General features: G+C 39.8%; 2 protein-coding genes across 5 annotated transcripts in view; one reads left to right on the top strand and one right to left on the bottom strand.

Annotated features, from left to right (window-relative positions):
- The window catches only part of LOC128257791 (uncharacterized), a 37977-nt gene extending 19546 nt beyond the window's left edge, over positions 1–18431 (bottom strand). The window contains exons 1-2 of one of the 4 annotated variants that reach the window (XM_052988989.1): positions 18027–18431; positions 11159–11632 (exon numbers count right to left, since the gene is read on the bottom strand). In XM_052988989.1, the coding sequence (XP_052844949.1) occupies positions 11159–11408 (250 nt within the window). In that variant the 5' untranslated portion in view covers positions 11409–11632; positions 18027–18431. The other 3 variants (XM_052988988.1, XM_052988991.1, XM_052988990.1) reach the window with 3 other exon arrangements.
- On the top strand, positions 1771–3000 carry LOC128257790 (gustatory receptor 68a). Its single transcript, XM_052988987.1, has one exon. It carries the CDS (start codon positions 1831–1833, stop codon positions 2998–3000), a length of 1170 nt encoding a protein of 389 aa, XP_052844947.1. The 5' UTR covers positions 1771–1830.
- Positions 18432–19455: the final 1024 nt, after the last annotated feature.

Below are 19455 nucleotides of genomic sequence, written 5' to 3'. Positions count from 1 at the left end.
CAAACTAATGGCAGGAATTTGAGCAATTTAAGCAACAAAGGTTAAACAATGAATTTCCTGAGCTTCGATATTGAAATTTACTGACCCCCGAATGACCCTCGGCGACCGTGTGAAGTCATCGCCCTCGCAACTATACACTGAGGGCACAACAAACAACGTGCTCTCAAGTTTTTAAATTTATAAATTTAATTCATTAATTTCAATAAATCTTATTTATATTATAATCTTATTTATATTATAAATTGAAATTAAAGGCTTTCTACTATGTACTTGATATTATAAATAAATTAAACATCACAATATTCTTGAGCATTGAACATTGTTTTAAATTTTTAGTAATTTATATCAATATCTAATGCGTAAAATAAAAAAAAAAACAATTTTGAAAATATTTTAAAGTTATCTAAAGGTATTTTTCAAATTTTTAAACTTAATTTTCGTTTTAGAGAACCTTTTGGTGTACTTTTGGAATTCAATTATCAAATCTAAAACAATTTTTAGTGTTTCCAATATAAAAGGACCACTATAAATATACTACAAACTCAAAATTTTAAGGGCAATAGTTTTAAATTGTTTTGCATTTAAAACATGTTAAATTTGAACCTTAAGGCTATGTTATAATTGAGTATTTTAAAGTTATTTGTTAACATTTAAGGCCTATCTCTCTGTGCTTCTACAAAAATGTAGAAAATTGTTTTGTGTGCAGTATCCTAGGACCTAGGCTCCGTCCAGTTGACTAAGCCGGAGCTGCTGGCTCCGACAGCTGGCGCCGGACTCACACGCTCCATTAGCGCCACCGAAATGGCGATGGCATTGGCATCTTGGAGGCATTGCGATGGCCACAAGGATGACGCTGATGACGCCCCAGGACTTTTGTCGCTGCTGTTGCCGCTTTAATGAAATAATTGAAGTAAATGCCTTTCGCCTGGCCGACCACGTCTTCGACTCCGAAGGAAGGCGTTTGCATAATGAGCATAATCTCCATTCGGGCACTGAATTTGCCGCTTCCCTTGGCCCCCGGAATGTCCGTTCAGCCATTCACGTGGCTCATCGAGCTCCGCTCACCGCCGGCGGTTTGTCAAAGTAATTGGGCAATTTGCGTGGCGCATTGGACAGGCTTTCAAGTTCCGCGGGCATTTATGTCGGCCCACAATTATGACAGGTCGCATTAGCTCGTAATTACCCAATAATTGTCATTCACCCACGGGAACTACTTAGCACACTCATCGGTTATGATTTCGGAGTGCAGCCATATTAGCCTCTGATCAAATAAATTGGAGATGTTGCCAAGCTGATACGATATTCATTTTTGTAACTTTTCTGACAGACTCATATTATGCAAGTTGACATTCAAAATTGTGATCAATGAATCAAACTGATGGATTTCTAAAGTTATTCTGCATCACAGTAACAAATCAATCACAGAAAATTTAAACTAAAAGAAATAATAAAGTCACTGTTTTAAGCTTATAATATTTACGTTGGCTTAACATTGCTCTTTGCTCTTGCCATGCGAATTAAATATTAAATATTTGGTCGAAACAAATATAAACTCAATTGGTATTTACAAGTTTGGTTTTAAAAAAATGGTTAGTTTCGATGGTATTTATAGTTTTTCCAGAACTATTTTCTATAGAGTTCGATAGCAAAAACGACCATAAAATAAGGTTCATTGTTATATGAAAGCCTAAGTGTGATGATAGCAAACTTCCACGTCCATTTACTCTTTATTACTGTCAATTAAAGGTAATAAATCAACAAAACCTGCTGTAGAACTTGAAGGGCTACCACTTATATTTGTGTAACTCTTAGTAAACATACGACTCCGGGATGAAGATCGTGCAGGATATTCGAGCTATAGCCAGGCCCTCGCAGATCTGCGCCTTGCTTCCCTTTTATGCAGGGAACGAAGAGGAGAGTTTTCGGTTTGGCAGACTGGGTCGCTGGTATGGACGCCTGGTGGCCTTAGTCATACTAATAAGCTCCCTTCTTTTCGGCCAAGACGTGCTCTTCGCGTCCAGCGAATACAGATTGGTGGCCAATAACCAAGGGGACACCGAGGAAATCAACCGGACCATCGAGACACTCCTCTGCATCGGCAGCTATACGATGATGGTCTTGTCCAGTGTGCTGAATGCATCCAGGCACTTTCGAATTCTGCGGGATATTGCCAAAATCGATGAGTATCTGGTGGTCAGTGGCTTCCGGGGGAACTACAGCTGCCGGAATGTGGGCATCCTGGTCGGATCGACAGCACTTGGAGTACTCGCGGTGGCCTTCTACTACATCCACTTTCGAAGTGGCATTTACTGCAAGAAGCAGGTCATCCTGCTCCTGGTCTACTCCTTGCAATTGCTGTACTCCACTGTCTTTGCCATTTATCTGCGGACTCTACTGAGGAGTTTGGCGCTACGGATTGGTTTCCTAAACCAACGCTTAGATGCATTCTGCCTTCAGGAAAGTGGTTATGTGGATAACTGGCTGGAACTCAGCAATCTCATTGAAGTACTCTGCAAATTCCGCTACATAACCGAGAATGTGAACTGCGTGGCTGGAGTGGCGTTGTTATTCTACTTCGGGTTCTCATTCTACACGGTGACAAATCAGAGCTACTTGGCCTTTGCCTCGTTGACGGCCAGTTCATTGGGTTCCAAGAGGGATGTGGCCGACACCATGGGTCTATCCTGTGCCTGGGTTCTGGCCGAAACCATCACCATGGCCATGATCTGCAGCGCCTGCGACTGCCTGGCATCCGAGGCGAATAGTACGGCCCAGATCCTGGCAAGGGTCTACGGAAAAAGTAAGCAGATCCATAACCTCATCGACAAGTTCCTCACCAAGAGCCTCAAGCAGGATCTGCAGTTCACCGCCTACGGATTCTTTGCCATCGATAACTTAACGCTTTTCAAGATCTTTTCGGCTGTGACCACATACTTGGTGATTCTCATTCAGTTCAAGCAGTTAGAGGACTCCAAAGTGGATGAAATTAATCAGGCTTAATATGGGCTAACTCACCAAACATTGCCTATCTATTTTACACTTTAAATTTAAATTCGTATAAATATAAAACTTGAAAAGTTCAGAAAATACTTAAATTTAACATTAATTGATTGATTGCTGTCTTCAAATTGTTCTTATGTTATTGTTTTATTAAGGAATTCTTGTAAAATCCTTAAGAATTGCTCCACATTTATATCTTTGAGTTTATAAATTTAAAAAAATTATTTATAAAAAGGAAAATCATTTTACTGATAAATCAAAATTTAAAAGTGTATGCACTGCCGTTGCTTTTGACTTAAATGTTTTCATAATCATTAAATAGGAAGCCCAGCTCACTTTTATTTTAGCCATAAGCGGAATGAGATATTGGTTTCCTGTGTATCGGTGGCCTAGAGCCGATGTAAAGTGCCCTAGTACCTACACATCATAATTTGTCTGGGAGTTACGTGATGGAAATCAATAAGATGCTGACAGCTGCAGTTTTTGGGAGTGCTCCTCCTTTGGAAGGAGCATGGCAGTGCGTGGAGCTCATCAAATCATGCTTTCGAGAGTCCTGCAGAGAACGCAGTGGGTGCCACGGGGCAAGGGGCAAAGGGCATGCCACGTGCAACTTAAACGCATCATTAAACTTTTGTCACTTTTCAGAATGTAGCAACCTCAGAGCAGAGGCACTCGAGCGTGCAGCCAAGATGAAGTGCCAAACTAATGAAGGAACTATGGGGCGACTGGGGGACTGGCAGGCAGGACCCGAGGCAAACGGCCACAAACAGGAGCTGGCGAAAAGGACATGCCTGAAATGGGCCAGACGATAAGACTCAGCGAAGTCTGCCCGTCTCTCGTCCGGTTTTCCTCCATTTCATGGCAATAATCAAGCGAATTGTCGCTTGTCAAAGTGTTTGAATAGGCAAAAGTTTCAGAATTTATATTGCACATTTTTCTCTGATAGCATTGACTTCTCAAGCGATAAAAAAATTTAAACAAGTCCCATTAAAAGTTGAGTTGATTGTAAGTTGAGACACCTAATTGTCTAATAAGCTTTTAAGCAAATTTTTTACAACTTTTTGTTTGCACTGAGTTTCTCTAGCGAAATATTATGAAAGTCACTAAAGGTTTAGTTTTCTGTAAGTTAAGGAATGTTAAATTATTAAAAGCATTTGCCAACTCTTTTTACCAGCCTTTTCATTCATTTATTTAATTGTATTTGAAAGAAATGTATAAAAAATAGAGGAATTTTTGTTATTTTTCCATTTACTTACTAATGAAAAGGACTGTGCTGGACGCATCGTTTCAAATAGAAAAGGAACTTTCCTGCTACACTCGGGACGAAGGACCTTGCTCTATTTCTTTTTCTGATTGAACAAACTTTGGCAGTTGCAATCGCAAAAGGCAGTTTAATTATGTGCGCCTCTCAACTTTTCATTAAGAACTTGTCAAAGAGCTCTCAACTTGTCATCGAAGGGCTACTCCATTCCCAGACAAGATCATCGCCGGACAGTCCGGGACGAGAAGGTAAGTCCAGCTGAGTCCCCCGGGATGTGCAGTGTTCGGGCAAAGGTCCGCGGGGCTTTGTTTGCTTTAGCCCTCGCCCAAATTGTTAATTAAATTTGCACTGCCCATCGCCTGGTCTTATCTGGCCTATAAAAAGGGGCTTAAATATTTTTCGAAAATCATTTTTCCCTTTATTAATTCCATTTTTGCTGCTGCTGCGAAACAAAGCGAAAACTTTTTGCATAGTTTTGCCGGCGAGTTTAGCTCCACCGTTAGTTTATTACGCCATTGTTTGGTGCTGCGTCTTTTCTTCAGCTTTCCCTTTTCTTTTCTTTTATTATTTTATTTTATTATTGTTGTTTACTTATTTCGGTGCTATTGTCTAGGCGCTTCTTGTAATATTTTTCTTTCAGCCACCGGCCACGCCCACCGGTCCGCCCCCGTTGGAATCTCAGCTCGGGAAGATAATTTCCACGCTTTGTTTTGCGGCCGCGTGGATTCACTTCTGTGCAACGCCTAAGTGGATCACGCGCACACAAGCTCGGCTAAGGATACAGGACACAAAAATATATGTATATATATATATTTAGTACGTTAGTAAAGCCTGGCCGATACAAAGCCCATCAGGAAGACACGAATGAGGTTTGGGACTCGCTGTGGATCTTTCTTGAATAGAATACAATTTTCTGTGCATTTGATTACAAAAGGGATTCATGTGCTTAACTGAAGGCACAATGCCCGGAATGTTCAACTCATTTTATGCCCCTTTGTGGCCCCACTCGTACACTTTCCCTCGTTTCATCTCTTTTTGCCAGGATTTGCTGAATTCATCAATGCAATACTCAAGTATTCTGTATTTTGGCTTTAAGATTTCTCAAATTAATGAAGAAATCTTTTAGCTCTGAGACAGAGCAATATATGAATTGTTTTTGGGCACAGCCTTTTGCTGCCAATTAAAAAAGATTACGATAAAATAATAATATTGAGTGAAATATTCCAATTGAATGTACATTTTGTGAGTTGTTAAGAATTTATTGAAGTAGAGATAAATCAAACAAAGTGTTTTACAGTTCGGAAAATCCACAATGTTTTGCAATTTGTAAATAGTGTTCAAGTTAAAATTAAAAGAGAACTGCAATACCTATAATCAAATGTTAAATGAATGAACGAATTCAAAACAGTTTATACAATAAAACAGAATTCATCAAATGCCACTTTCGCAAATAAATTTGTTTTCAAATAAATTTCGAGTAGAAATAAAATGAATAAATAAATACTGATTGGTTGACAAAAAGTAAGCATTTTAAAGCCAATTAAAAATGGGCCAAAGTTTGGAAATTTCCCAAATTCGATTTGTCACTCCCAATTCAAGCAATTGACAGGATGTTTTTTTATTATGGGATTACATAAATTAAATTTTGTTGGGGTTAGTGGGACAGGACACGGACACCCACTCACATGTGTATTGCATTTATCGACCGATTCGGTATAATAAGCGATTACCTACTCCGCTTCCAGCAGCAGAGCGGAAATATTGATAAATGATCCGCCCACGTTCGTGGACAATTTCACAAAACCAATTCGCATCGAGCGAATTCATTGTTCGGTGCTCGTGCTCCATGTTTTCGATGCCCAGATGGAGGGGGTGCAAAAATAAGTGGGCTGTTCGGATCGGGAGGGGCCGTTTTTGGCAATGACACCATGCCGCGGGATGCCAACGCATCAATACTCGATTTGGCATCGCTCCCTTGCGAAATTTCGCTACCCCAACCCATTCCACTTCCTAATTTTGCCCCAAGCTTCTCGCAACTGCAAATGGAATTTATTATGCGTTGCCTGATTTCTATCCGCTGGCTGCAATTTATCTTCCATAAACATTTATCTGCGCATTTGACTGTGACCTCCAGGGATCGCTAAGCAGCTGAGTCATCGTCACTCACCAAAGATTTATTATAAGTGGGGCCAGGGATTGGAAACAAGCAGGTCGAAGGCTGACATGCCCCCAATATTGTAAGAAAGCTGTTTAAAATTTAAAAGACCTTTTAGAAATTAAAAAAACAGAATTTTCAATGTAAAAATAATTTTAAATAAATATTGGGTATAAAATTATATAGTAAGTTAAAGAAATTGTCAAAATTAATTTAGGTAAGTCCATCCAAATAAAGCACAGATGCAAATAGCTAGATAAATACAATAACTTTTACTGAAATCTTTCAAAATATATTATTTTACCAAGCAATTTGTTTCACTCAATTTTTTTTCAAAAATAAGCCAAGATTTTTATTATGATTAAGTTCATCCATTTTAAAACTGACATAGAAGGGTTAAGCATTAGGGAATTTGAGTCAAATAATTATTCTCACAATTAATCAAGATATGCCAGAACATTATTTTCTCACTTAGAGAAGTTTGCAGGCAGTGAAAAGAAAGCGCCATCAGATGATTGCTGCGGTTTGTTACAAATCTCATTTCGTATGCGCAAGGATTTAAGGAAAATTAAAATTTATTGCCCATGGAAAGTCCCTGTTTCCCCTGTCCCCTGCCCCTTTCCCCTTAGCTTTTAGCCCTCAGCCCTTTTGCCTTTGTGAACTCAACCGTTGACGTGGGAAGACCGCATTGGGCTCCTCTCGTCTGAAACTCATTTTGGAATATTTGTATGTGGCACGAGACGGGATGGGATGCGATGCGATAGGATGGGATGAGTTATATGTATATGTATATGCCGCAGTGGACCAGTTGGTCCCACTCCTAAGCCTCAAGTCCAAGTCCAAATCCATTCATTCACATTTATGCCACACAAAGAGCAAAAGTTCTCCATCCTCGTCGACAGTTGTTTTTCTCACAAATTTATTGGCAGTCGGCCATCACAACTTCTGTTTGAGTTGGAGTCTGGATGGGAGGGGGGGTCTGGAAATGGCAGGAGTTGGAGTTGGATCCCGGCAACGTGACATATTTTCAAAATTGTATAATGTTCGCATTATTGCAAAGAATGGCATAATGCGAGCGGAGGGGTGTGCTGAGGAAAAGCGTGCGAGCTACAGATTTCCGCCATTAAACATGAAAACCCAATAAGATGTTCACATTAAAAATGAAAATGAAATCTATTAAATAAATATTCTTAAAAATAAAGAAGAAAGGCCAATTTCTTTTGGCCAAGCTTTTCTTGGTTTTCATTATTATTTAACTGTGCAAATCCTATACCAACTTAATATTTCTAGTAATATTTCTTCTAGCACTGAAACAAGGTACATAAGCATGCCCAAAATTAAGATCTAGCAAATTATTTAATTTATTCAAAGAAATTAAGCCCAGAAAGTGGGTTCCTTATAAGTTTTGGTGTTTGTTAACATATGTAATTAGTTCTACATTCATCAACTAGCAGCCATAAGCGCATGCCCAATTTAACTAAATTGAACGCAATCAAATTATCAAAATGCGAGATGCTAAGTAATATTCTTGTTAATATATGGTTATGTAATTACGAGCAAATACCACACACATTTTTGTAAATGGCGAGTTAACAAGCACATGAAAGCCGAGTTCCGGTTCTGTGACAGCTCGCAAAGTTTGCTCTCACACAAAGTAATTATGAAAACCACTTGCAAATGCCTCGGAAAACCCCCCAAAAACCCGTGGGTATATATTTGCTTATGTAAGTAACCGTATGCAAGTGTTTTGCCAGAATAGAATTTGAGTGAGACCCAACAAGTTTTGGCCCCAAACTCGCTGCTCCTGCGAGTTACGCTAATCAAGTTGAACGTGCGGATGGTTTGGGGTGAGGTGGAGGGGTGTTGTGGTAAAAGGATGCTGTAGTAAGTGGGCGTGGCCACAAGCGGATGCCTGGCAGACGACACCGAAGTGGCTGCCTCGAGAGCTGAAGAAAGGAAATGACAATTCAAATTAAAGACACCAGTCCAGAAGGTTTCTTTTTTGGGGTTGAGGGGTGGGCGGAAAAAGAGGCTGGTTGGAAAAAGGGGCTGGCAAGACCACGCCCATCACTCGCATTGCCACTTAACATGAAATTAATTATGAAACTTTTGTGCAAAATTTTGTTGAACGAGTTGAAAAGTCTTCAATGTGGCTCGAAAGCGGAATAAGTAGGGGTAAAAGGAGTTGGGAAAAGGGGGTAAATGGGGGGAAAGGGGGGAAAGAGAGCAGGGGCAGGGCAGGCGGTAAGTATGTGGCCGGTAAAAACGTAAACGCGCCCCAGCGATGAGCATGGGAAATTAAGTACACGCCACGTGGGCCGCAAGTCTGCCGGGAACAGCCGACAAGGGGAAGTGCCTGCGGTTAGCGTTTGTGTCTGCATTTGAGTTTGAGTCTGAGTCTGGGTGTGTGACCACAGCAAATAAGGAGCAGGATCAGGATCTGGAGCTGGAGCTGGAGGACCAAGACCAGGAGCAGCAGGGACAGAAGCAACAGCGAGTGCAACTAAGCGTCGCCCGGAAATGAGCAAGAAAAACGCAATCAGCGGAGGGCACAGTGGCACGATTTGGAAAGTTTTAGGAAACTATTAAAACAGCGGCAAAAAAATAATTGGTTTTCCCTAATTAAAAAAATGTTGTATTTAAAATTAGAGAGTTAAAACTACATTTAAGATTTTACCAATGAGAAACTTAGATTGCCTTCCTAACTATATTAAACATCAACATTAAACTAGAAAATTGTTTTAAAATAAATTCCAAAAACAATTTTTTTTCAACAATTTGATTTGTTTTTAATAGCTTTCTTTTCAAACATAGTCTAAAAAAAATACTGTTAAGAAAAAAAAAATGATTTTTGTCTTAAGAATCCTGAAATATTTTACCAAGTTTTATAATATTATATATTTTATTTTCTTAAATTAGCTTTTAGTGTGTTTGAAAGCAATTCCCAGTTAGCATCGACACTTGTCACCCGATTTATTTTCCGCGGAGGCTGCAATTAGGCTGCGAAGCACTCACGGTGGAAAAAGGGCGGGAAATGAAGAGAAAAAGGCTGCCGCGTCAGCAGCAAACCGGAAACAGGCCCAAATAAGTATGCAACGAACTTTTTCTGCGCCCTCGACTAGCAAACTTTCGCATTTGCTGCGACTCCGACTCCGCCTCCGAATGCGAATCCTCGAACCCACTTTACGCAAAGGAGGCGGCGCCCCCAATTGCTGGCATGTAAGTTGTTTTACTTCAAATTTTAATTATGATTTAATGCTAAAATACGGAAATAATTTGCGCCAACAACTTTCGTCGCCGGAACGCAAACTGCACTGTGCACGAAGCGCAGAGAAGGGAGTAATTCCATTTCATGGGTTGGCAATTGAGGTCGCCATTCTCTGTTTAGCCATATCGGGGAAACCATATACATACGCTTTTCCCAGCTAGTTTATAATCGGACTATTTCCGACACTAGGCTTGTTAGGTACAAATTACTTCCTTGCGAGTACTTTAAAGTCTATTATTTATGTTAGGTCTGTTGGGTAAAACATAAATAATGAATATTTTCTTATTGAGTATCACATTTGTAAAGTAAACAATCGTGATTTAAGTTATTATGCTAAAAAGACATTTTTTCTTAGCGAAAAATACTTTATCCAATACAAATGGCGCATGAATGCCTTCGCACGTGCTTTTGTACACATGTAAATAATTCTGTGTGCACGTTGACAATGCATCGTAAAAATGTATTTATTTGTTGTTTATTCGCCACATAAACAATATGCGGAAAGTGAATGAATTACCACAAGAGCTTTGCCACACAATGATATCGCCCTGTCATGTAATTGTGTATATATACGTTTGCGTGAGTGCCTGGTGCTTTTATGTTTATAGTTCAAGGATTTTCATTTTTTCGGATTTATCCGTTCGACAGTAACATTTAAATGCACTTTTATTACATTTGCTCAAACAAATTTTTATTGTCAGGCGAAGGAAATCGCACAAAAACATAAAACTAAGCTGTTGACAGATTTCATTGTACAAGACGAGCAAAGTTTATGGAGGGTGGTAAGCGTTACTTTCATATGTCTGTACACAAATATGTGTATGTCTTCTCGTATAAAATGGCACAATATTTCCCCACATGTCAATGATCGAATATATTTTTATCTAAACAGACAACATTTATTGGTTAATGCAAAAATGGTTTATATAAAAAACATTTTATCAAAATTATCTTTTTGCGTAGTTTGATTTTAATGAAAGTCAAGACACTCTACCGTCTTAAGCAATGTTTTACGATCAGATATTTTTTTCCATATATTTTTTTTTATGTTTGGTATTTATTTTAACAAAGCTTTGTGCATTTCTGTTTCAAGTTATTTTAGGTTAACGCATTAGAGCTATAAACAAATCCCCATGGGACCTAAAAATTAAAAATATATATATTTAGGCTTAAAATATATTAAATTTCTGAATATAAGAGTTATGTTTACAATGAAAAGTTGTTTTTACCATAATTTTATAGTTATTAAAAAGTTTTTGGTCCTATATGAGCTAAAACAGAAATGCACAAGAAAGTGTTAAATTAGTTTTGCTTTTAAAAATGTATACTATGTAAATCCATTGAAATAAAATTTTAAATTTGATGTGGAAAGTAACCTGGAAATGTTTAGTTTATTTAAAATTTAATTTTAACAGTAAATTTTAAGAAATATGTCCTAAACAAAAAATCATTTTATTTAGAAAGGTGTACTCACAGTGTTTACTCTTCTCGGCGGCCACCTGGCTGCTTGGTGTCTGGGCGAGAATGGCGAAGAGACCGAGGAGGATTATCAGCCATTGGGGAATGCTCGACCCCGAAATAGTCCTTGGGGCCTGGGTCCCTGACCTCCGCACTGTGTCTCCATCATCTGCCGCTCGTTGGGTTGGCGGGGGCAAGGACGAGGACGAGGGGCCGAGGTCGGTGGGTGGTGGCCCCGGCCCACAGGATGTGGGCATCAACAGCATCGCCGCCGCTTCGGTGGCTCAATTTTCGCGGCTTTCGCTGCTGCTGCTGCTGCTGCTTTTAGGGCTGCCTAAAAAGTTTGCTTTGCTTTTGTTCGCTCGCGCTGATTTCTTGTCGCTTTTGTCATTCTCCGGCAATTAGAAGCTTTCATTTATGAATTTTCCTTTCCCCGAATGTGTCGCCTCATTGGAGATTAACGGGTTTCGGCCAGCGTTCCAATTTCGTTCTGCAAACAAAAAGTGCATTTAGTTAGAAAAAATGGTATTTCATGGCTGAGAAAAAAAAGGGCAAAGTATTTAGTTGGCAACAGCTTAGATAAAAGTGATAAAAGTGGATAATAGTGACCAAAATTAATTTTGAGAGGCACTGAATGATTTCTATTTGTAATTGGGGTGATAAACTGAAGCCAAATTCAATTTCACCAATTGAAGATGAATTTTATTACCCATTAAACCATAGATTGTAGACTTAAAGAAATTTAAGTCATGTCTTGTTATTTTAATACAAATGAAAACTTTCTGTATCAAGCAACGACAAAAGAAATCCAATTGATGTTGTAGTATTTTTAATAAATGCATTGAATGGATTACTTTCTCCCTGTCAGCTTAACCCCATATCATGGTGGCCACTGGATTGGGTCAATATTTGGAAGCGTGAAGATATCTCATAAATCGTGGCAATCAATGCATAAATTTTTCCACTGGGCATGCAGGCGCAATTCGCACTTAAGGGTGCATGCAAAGTGAAATATTACGTATACGCAGCGTGGATCGGTTTATCATGGCAGCGCAGGCCATGAATACATTGTCACCCCATGCAAATGCCCATCCCAAAGGATGTGTAGTGATGTGTGGGCGGATGTTAAAAGTAATGATGGCAGTAAGGAGCTGCCCAGCTGCTCCACTTTGTTCCTTATCCGCAGAGAAATGAGAAAAATAAAAAGCGAAACGCCATGGGGCTTCGGTTGTACGTTTATCACACTTAGAAATCGTCGCCAGCTGCTCCACATAAAGCGAAATAATAATGAGAAATCAGAAGCAGGCTGCAAAAAAATGCAACATATACATCACGGCCACACACATCTAAGTGTACAGTACATATAGTAGTATGTATATATACTACTGAGTTGGACTGAAAATAGGACCCACAGCCAAAATGGGGGGGACATGGCCAGTGACCGTGTCACACACATTCTGGCGTGCCTGACATCCAGCCAACGTTCCAATTTCGTGTTTAATTAAATCTGATTATAGCTTTTCACTTTGTACTCTTTTGTGAGCCACTTTTTCTGCTCCTGGCATCTCCTCACGGGTGGCTTTGTGTTCGCCCAGTTCCCAGGGTAAATTTAATTTTTATAAATTCCAATCCTTAAGGTAAAAGCTTGCATTTTTGATACTAGTAAGTTTAGTTAAGTAATTACCAAAATAAGTACAGTTATTTCCTTTTTTAAGCATTGTAGCAAGCTAAGAAAATAAATACGTTTTATTTTAATAAGGCTAAAACAGGATTAAATAATTTCATAATAATTTTTAGAATATTAATTTAAGGATAACCAAAACAAATTTATATAGAAGATATAAACTACACAAACTTTTGTGATTAAAATTTTCCTTTAAATACCAAACAATTAAAGACAAGCTGCAAAATGTTGGGCAAGGAGCACGGCAATTAATAAAATACCCCACCGAGGAAATCCAGCCACTGCGAATCGCTCTTAAGGGTAGAAGCACACACACGTCTGTGACCTAATATTCACACTTGCACACACAAGTCCGCACGTAAGAGGAGGTGTATGCGATATGGGGAGCATTGGATGTGCCTGGCGAACATGTATTACCATGGCTGCTATTTTTTTGTTATTGTCCATGGCCACCATGGCAACCAATTTTCTGGGCAGTTGAGAAAATCGCTTTTGAAAGGACATTAGAGGATACATTTTCCCTGTTCGCGACGACCAATTTCGTGTGCCTTTTCCAGCGAAGAGAAATAAAAGTTTACGCTTTGATTGCCCTCTAATTTAGAAATTCGGGAAAATACAAATCAAAGCGAATAATTTTGACTTGGCTGAATGGAAGTCAGCTATCGCTCTACGCTCCATAGTGAAAATGTGTGGAAAATTGGAGGGAAACTGGGAGTGGCGGAACTGGGAAGCCGCATAAATTACCAGCACTAGTATTTCAACACAAAGAAGGCAGCAACGCAACAAAAGCGGCTTTAGTTGCTCCCTGGAAACATGGCCAACAGTCACAAGAACAATATCAGTCGCAGCAACTGAAAACTATGACCGAAATGGCCAACACAACGTTACTGGGAAGAAAATTTAGGCGACATAAATTAATGGCCCTGTGGGGTTTCATCGTCAAATCGCTTTGGAACTCACATTCGTGGAGAATACATTTTTTTGTGTTCGCCGTGTTTGCTTTTGTTTGATTTTAAAGCCCCAGTGCGCCCTAATATTCACCATATTCTATGGAGTTTCACTAGAATGGGTAAACAAAAGGCTTTGAATAAAGTGATAATAGGAATGGAACGTTCCGTCAGCCGAAGTTGGAATTTTCTGTCAGATCCATTAGTAGGCAGTCAGGCATTATGTTAATGTCTTTGGCAAAAATAACCTTTAATTCTTTAAAAAAAATATTAACCACTTATTACAAAAAAATGTACGAGCACTATTGAAGAATGCATTTTTGTATATCTCAAGAGGTCAGTTATTGCCTAAAATGAAAGCCGCACTTAATATAACTTCTGATAATAGTTTTAAATGGCAGTCCAAAATATGCTGCAGCTTAATGCACTTTTTAATTTATACTTACTTTATAAATATTCATTAAGAATGCATGACATAAAATCCTACTCGCTTTGCACCTTAACCATTGTGAACAGCGCGTTTACAGCACACACAAAAAACGCTCTCTTTGGCTTTCAGTAAATAATGCTAAAGCGGTAACAGCAGTATGGGCGGTAAAAGCAATGGGAACAATGGCCCAAAGGGGGAGTTTCGAAGGGATATCCTTTTGTTGTCCTGGGACTGAAACCGTGTGGGAGGAACAGTCGCCAACACCTCGGCAACACACACAATGCAAATGTATTAACTGCAGGACGTTATAAACAAAAGAAATTACGTTATGGCGGCGGAGTGTTTTATGTTGGCAACACTTCGCCAACACCCGCCAACGAATGCGAACGGATTTCGCATTTTTTTCCTTACTTGCCTGTACACAGAAAACAAAGTTATGAATGTATACAATTTTATATCTAAAGCACCTTTGTAAAATTTATTAATTTATTAAATGTATATTTACTCCATTCAAATCTTGTGATTCCATTAATCTTCTAGATTTATTTTTCTAGACTACAAAATAACTTTCTGAAATGTTTCTAAAACTTATTATTTTAGTTTTGGTTTTACATAATTGACATCAATATAAGTAATTTTGATAACCAGTTAAAAACCTTTTCTTATCAGGAATTTTTGGAATTTGTATACCTGATAAAAAATATTCTCAATGAACAAAATTTACTGAACGGGCTTTCATTTTTCTGGGTGCATGCATGTTTGCCAACCGCTTTTACCCTTCCGTCCGTCCCTGTCCGCCAGTGTCCGTCCATGTCCGTCTGAGTCCGTCCACATCCGCGTCTGCGTCCGCCGCCGCCGCCGCCTCCGTATTTGTGTCCACCGGTCTCCGTCCATGTCTGACTCACGTCTGCACGGGGCATGTCTATTTGTCTGCTGAATACGGAACCGAGCTGCCAACAGCGACTGCAACAACAAGAGGAACAGGAACAGAAACACAACACGTCACTATGTGTAAGTGCAGTCGTGCTCCATGGCGAATGAGTAATTTTGGTGGCAAGAGAGGTGGGAGGGGTTTTTGAAAGGGCCAAGGAGAAGGCCGCATTGTTTTGGCCATCGCTTTCGCTTAGCTCTTTTGTGCGGAACACGTTTGCGTGCATTTTTGAAGTCATTTTTGCTGCATTAAGTCCTTTTATAGGTTTTCCATGTTGTGTCTGCGAGATCGTTTTACAATAGTTTCTCCATTTAAGCTTAATTTTGTGAAAATAAAGAGGGTTTCTTTGGTGCCGATAACTTTGCAAACTAAAATTGTTGTAAGTATTTTTAAGTAATTTAATTTTTTTATATGTGGTTTCTTGCTGAATCAGAATCAGAACTACATTTATTTTCTCCAGCTTAAAGTTTATTTTCTTCTGCGATTTCAACAACTCATAAATAACAACTCGCATTCATGGAGTGTTATAAAAATCCCTTCATTTCGCCACTCATGATACCCATTTCCTTAAGCTCCAAAAGTGCAAAATCATGAGATTGTGGTGCCATGGCGATTGCGATGACATACCGTGAAAGTGGCGGACTCTACAGGAGATGGGGCCGACGACGTCGTGGCTTAAAGGACGGGTGTTGACAAGAAACCCTAACGAGTGACAGCTGAGACAATCCCAAGACGCAAAAAGCAGCCACAATGATGGGACGAGCAATCGGAAGAGCCGAACTACGACAAAAATCAAAGCCCTCGATTTGCCTTTTGGCCAAATCCCACTGACAGATTAATGGCCAGGGCGAGCCCGGGGCGAAAGCCCAGTCCAATTCCAAATCCAAATCCAAATCCAAGTCCACGTCCAAGTCCAGACAAGAAACCGCAATCGCAATCAAATTTATTTATTTATTTTTATGTTTAGCCGTTGGCAGTTTTCTCATTTGTGCCCAGCGCAGCACATAAGCTGACAGCCCCCATCAACTTGTTTTCCCTTTGGTGGCGAATGGCGAATAGCGGTTTTCAGGGGATGGATCGAAAGGGTCGAGGTCAGGCTAATGATTAATACGACTGGCTGCTCCAGCGACTCCGAGTGGCGTGTCCAATAACAACAGCAGCGTTATCTCACTTTACGGTCCAGCTTATTTAACTGGCAATAACTTATCTTGAATTTTCCTCAGCCCGAAATAAAAATGTCTTCTTTACACATTTCTGTTAAACTAAAAAAATTGATTATATTGCTTGAAAAAGCTTATCTTAAAGAACAACATTAAGAAAAGAACAATGACATTTCTGAAATTTTGATTAATCTATTGAAACTTATTTAGATTCTAAAAAAATTAATAAATCCCTTAAGGCAATAAGTGCGAAGGCTCAGGAGCTTTTTCTGTACTGCCAATAAAAAGGAATTATAATTATAAGGATCCAGAGTTTTAGGAAATCATGCTATTTATCATAATATAAATAGTTTATTTTATGAGTGAAGAATACTTTTTAAATTGGCTTTCAAAAGCCAAATAGTATATAGTCTCAAACTAGCTACTGTGCGAAATAGTTTTGAAAAAAAATATATATAACTATTCTAAATTATTTTAGGAGAAATTTAGAAAGCTTTGAAGGCAGTTTTTCTCCAAATCAGATTTACTATGATTGTGTTACTAGCAAGTAAAACTCGACTGCTTTTCTATGGGTCCCTCGAGTGGTGGCTGGGATTACGATTTGCGGCGAGAACTACTGGGCTTTATGGAGTGCGGACACAAATAAATCACCTGTCGGGGAGCCTTGGCTAAGACCTGGTCGAACAAAAAATATAAATTAGAAAATCCAAAACGGAGGAGGGGGAGGGTGGAGAGTGGGGGAATTTGGGGAAAGCAACAGAATAATCCTCCATTACCACACTTCCTGACCTGACCCTGGCATGTGCGAGTGTGTGTGTGTATGTGTGTGTGTGTGCGATGCTTGGCACTACTTTCACACATTCGCCTGCTACTATAGTATGTACTCCAGTACACGCACACATATAGTATATGTATGTACATATATGCCAGGGATATGCGTGAAGGACCTTCGCCATCGACCACACCACTCTGCGTGCGAGCGAGACAACAGCCTTAACAGAAGTCCTTGTGCGCTCTCATGAGAAAAGGAATGCTCTCTCGCACAAAGAGAATACTACTCGCTCGTAGTACTCGTAGTCGGGGGCGTAAAATGTGTAAAACTCAACTTGACGTCTCCGTTTTGCGGCTCTCTGATGAATGAGATTAACCGGCGAGCCAAAATCCACCCCCTTTTCGGGACCTCGCGACAAATGAGTGCAAATGACCTCAACGCAGGGAATACGGGAGCAGCAACCCCCGATCCTGTTCCTATTTCTATTCCCGTTACCGTTACAGTTACCGTTCCCGCTTTTCTGGTCCTTTCAAAGCGGTGCCCATCCGCACAACTCGTTCATTTTTGGCTTTTTTACGACACTGTAACTGAATTTATTATGCACTTGGCTCTTGTTATTAATTGATAATTCCATCAAATTGCAGGCAGCCGCCCTTTTCTTAATTAATCGGATGTTTTTTTTGTTACCAAACTACATAGAACTACTCACACAATCAATTTCGATCACTTAAGTTACACAAATTCACTTGTTGTTGTGCTAAAGCTCCAGCGGCTATTTTTAACAACAAGCTCTAAAAATATTTGTATATTGAATTTTTAGTTTCATTTTCGATAGTATATTTTACACACTTGCGAATTGGCACAGCGCGACGAAAAGCTTCTCACTCAACGTTTCAACTGCGACTGCGACTCGTCCTCTTTAAATGGCGACTATTTTGACGTCTCGCTCGAAACTTTTACCTTAAAACACTCGCTGCCTAAGGTTAACAGTAACATCCGCCGATGAGTGGACAGCACCGCTGTTAAGCTTATCGATTGCCAAGCCGTGTGCGAGAGGGATGGCTAGACAGCTCCACTGAGACTCCAAAAAAAGGGTGAACAGCTTGGCTCTTTGATAAAGCAAAGTAAAAAGTTGGTTCTAAGTTGAGTTTTCACTTCCACTTCACTGTTCAGCACAAGGTTCACTATTATTCTTTCAGTTGTATTTGTTTATATTAATTGACGATGCTCATCGATGCACAGACGAATCATTGTGGCAAACGGAACGGAGCGAAGTTGAGGGCGAACTGAAGCCGGCGCCTTTGGTGGTAGAAAAAAAAACCTGCCACCTAAAATCAACCACCCCTGCGGCATACTCTTTCGCTCTCTCAGCACACACTGCGAAACTCTCCCCCTATTTTTCTCTCAGTCTCACCTTGACTGTCCCCTTAGCTTAGTTATTCGAATTTAGCCAGAGTTCTCTGTAGTCAAATTTGGCGCCCTAACGGGACTCCTTTCTGAATGTGTAAAAGTAAATGAAAAATAAGCTCCCATTTAAATTAACTATTAAAAAAGGCAATATGAACCCATAACACCCGAATTTTGGCGCGCAATTGGGAACAACAAGATTTACTTTACCTCATTTAATTAAATGACAATTCATATTTAATCAATGACTTTAATTTTAGGGGCCCTTTTAGAGTGGTTAATATCCATTAAATGTACAACAGTACGATCTCTTATCAACGAACCTATTTAAATATCTAATAATGGCACCTTAATTAGAGACATCTTAGTCAATGCAGCACATCAAACCATGTATAAGATTTACTCTATTGGGTGTGCAGTTCTACTTTTCAAACGCTTGCCTAAAAGCCGCTGAATAATGGGTGGGTGGTGTCGTGAGTTCTTATCAGATGGCAAGTGTAACATGAGACTTGTGCGTCTGATGTCTGGACTGGCCTGGGTATCAAATCGATTTCGAAGTAGCACCACCCCCAAAAGTCTGCTATCGATGAGTTGGCGCGCAAACGGAGCCGTGTCCTGTAATTTGTCGCCGCACGACAGTGACGCAAAGTGCCTGTCAGTCTGCCACGTCCACCCATAAAAGGACTCTCCCCCTGATTCCTGGACAATTTAATTATACCCGGAGACGGAGCGCAGACGGAGTCGGCTTTAATGTAACCGGAGCTAGAACGCTCCCTACTTTCCGACGCAGTCGAGCCTAAGCGCCTACGTCAGAAACACGAGGAACATGCGTTTATCTCGTAATTAAATTTAAATGGGATAACTTTGTGGTCGGGCGTCACTTCCGCGGCACAAAGAAATTAGCGTCTGTCTGCCTTTTGCCACACGAAAAAGCAGCAAGATAGCTGGCTTGAATTATAATGGACAGGCGGCTTGGCTTTTA

This window comes from Drosophila gunungcola (assembly GCF_025200985.1).
Source record: "Drosophila gunungcola strain Sukarami chromosome 3L unlocalized genomic scaffold, Dgunungcola_SK_2 000002F, whole genome shotgun sequence".
Classification (NCBI taxonomy): Eukaryota; Metazoa; Arthropoda; class Insecta; order Diptera; family Drosophilidae; genus Drosophila; species Drosophila gunungcola.
Note: the sequence above shows the minus strand (reverse complement) of the source record. Positions and strands in the feature narration are given on the sequence as shown.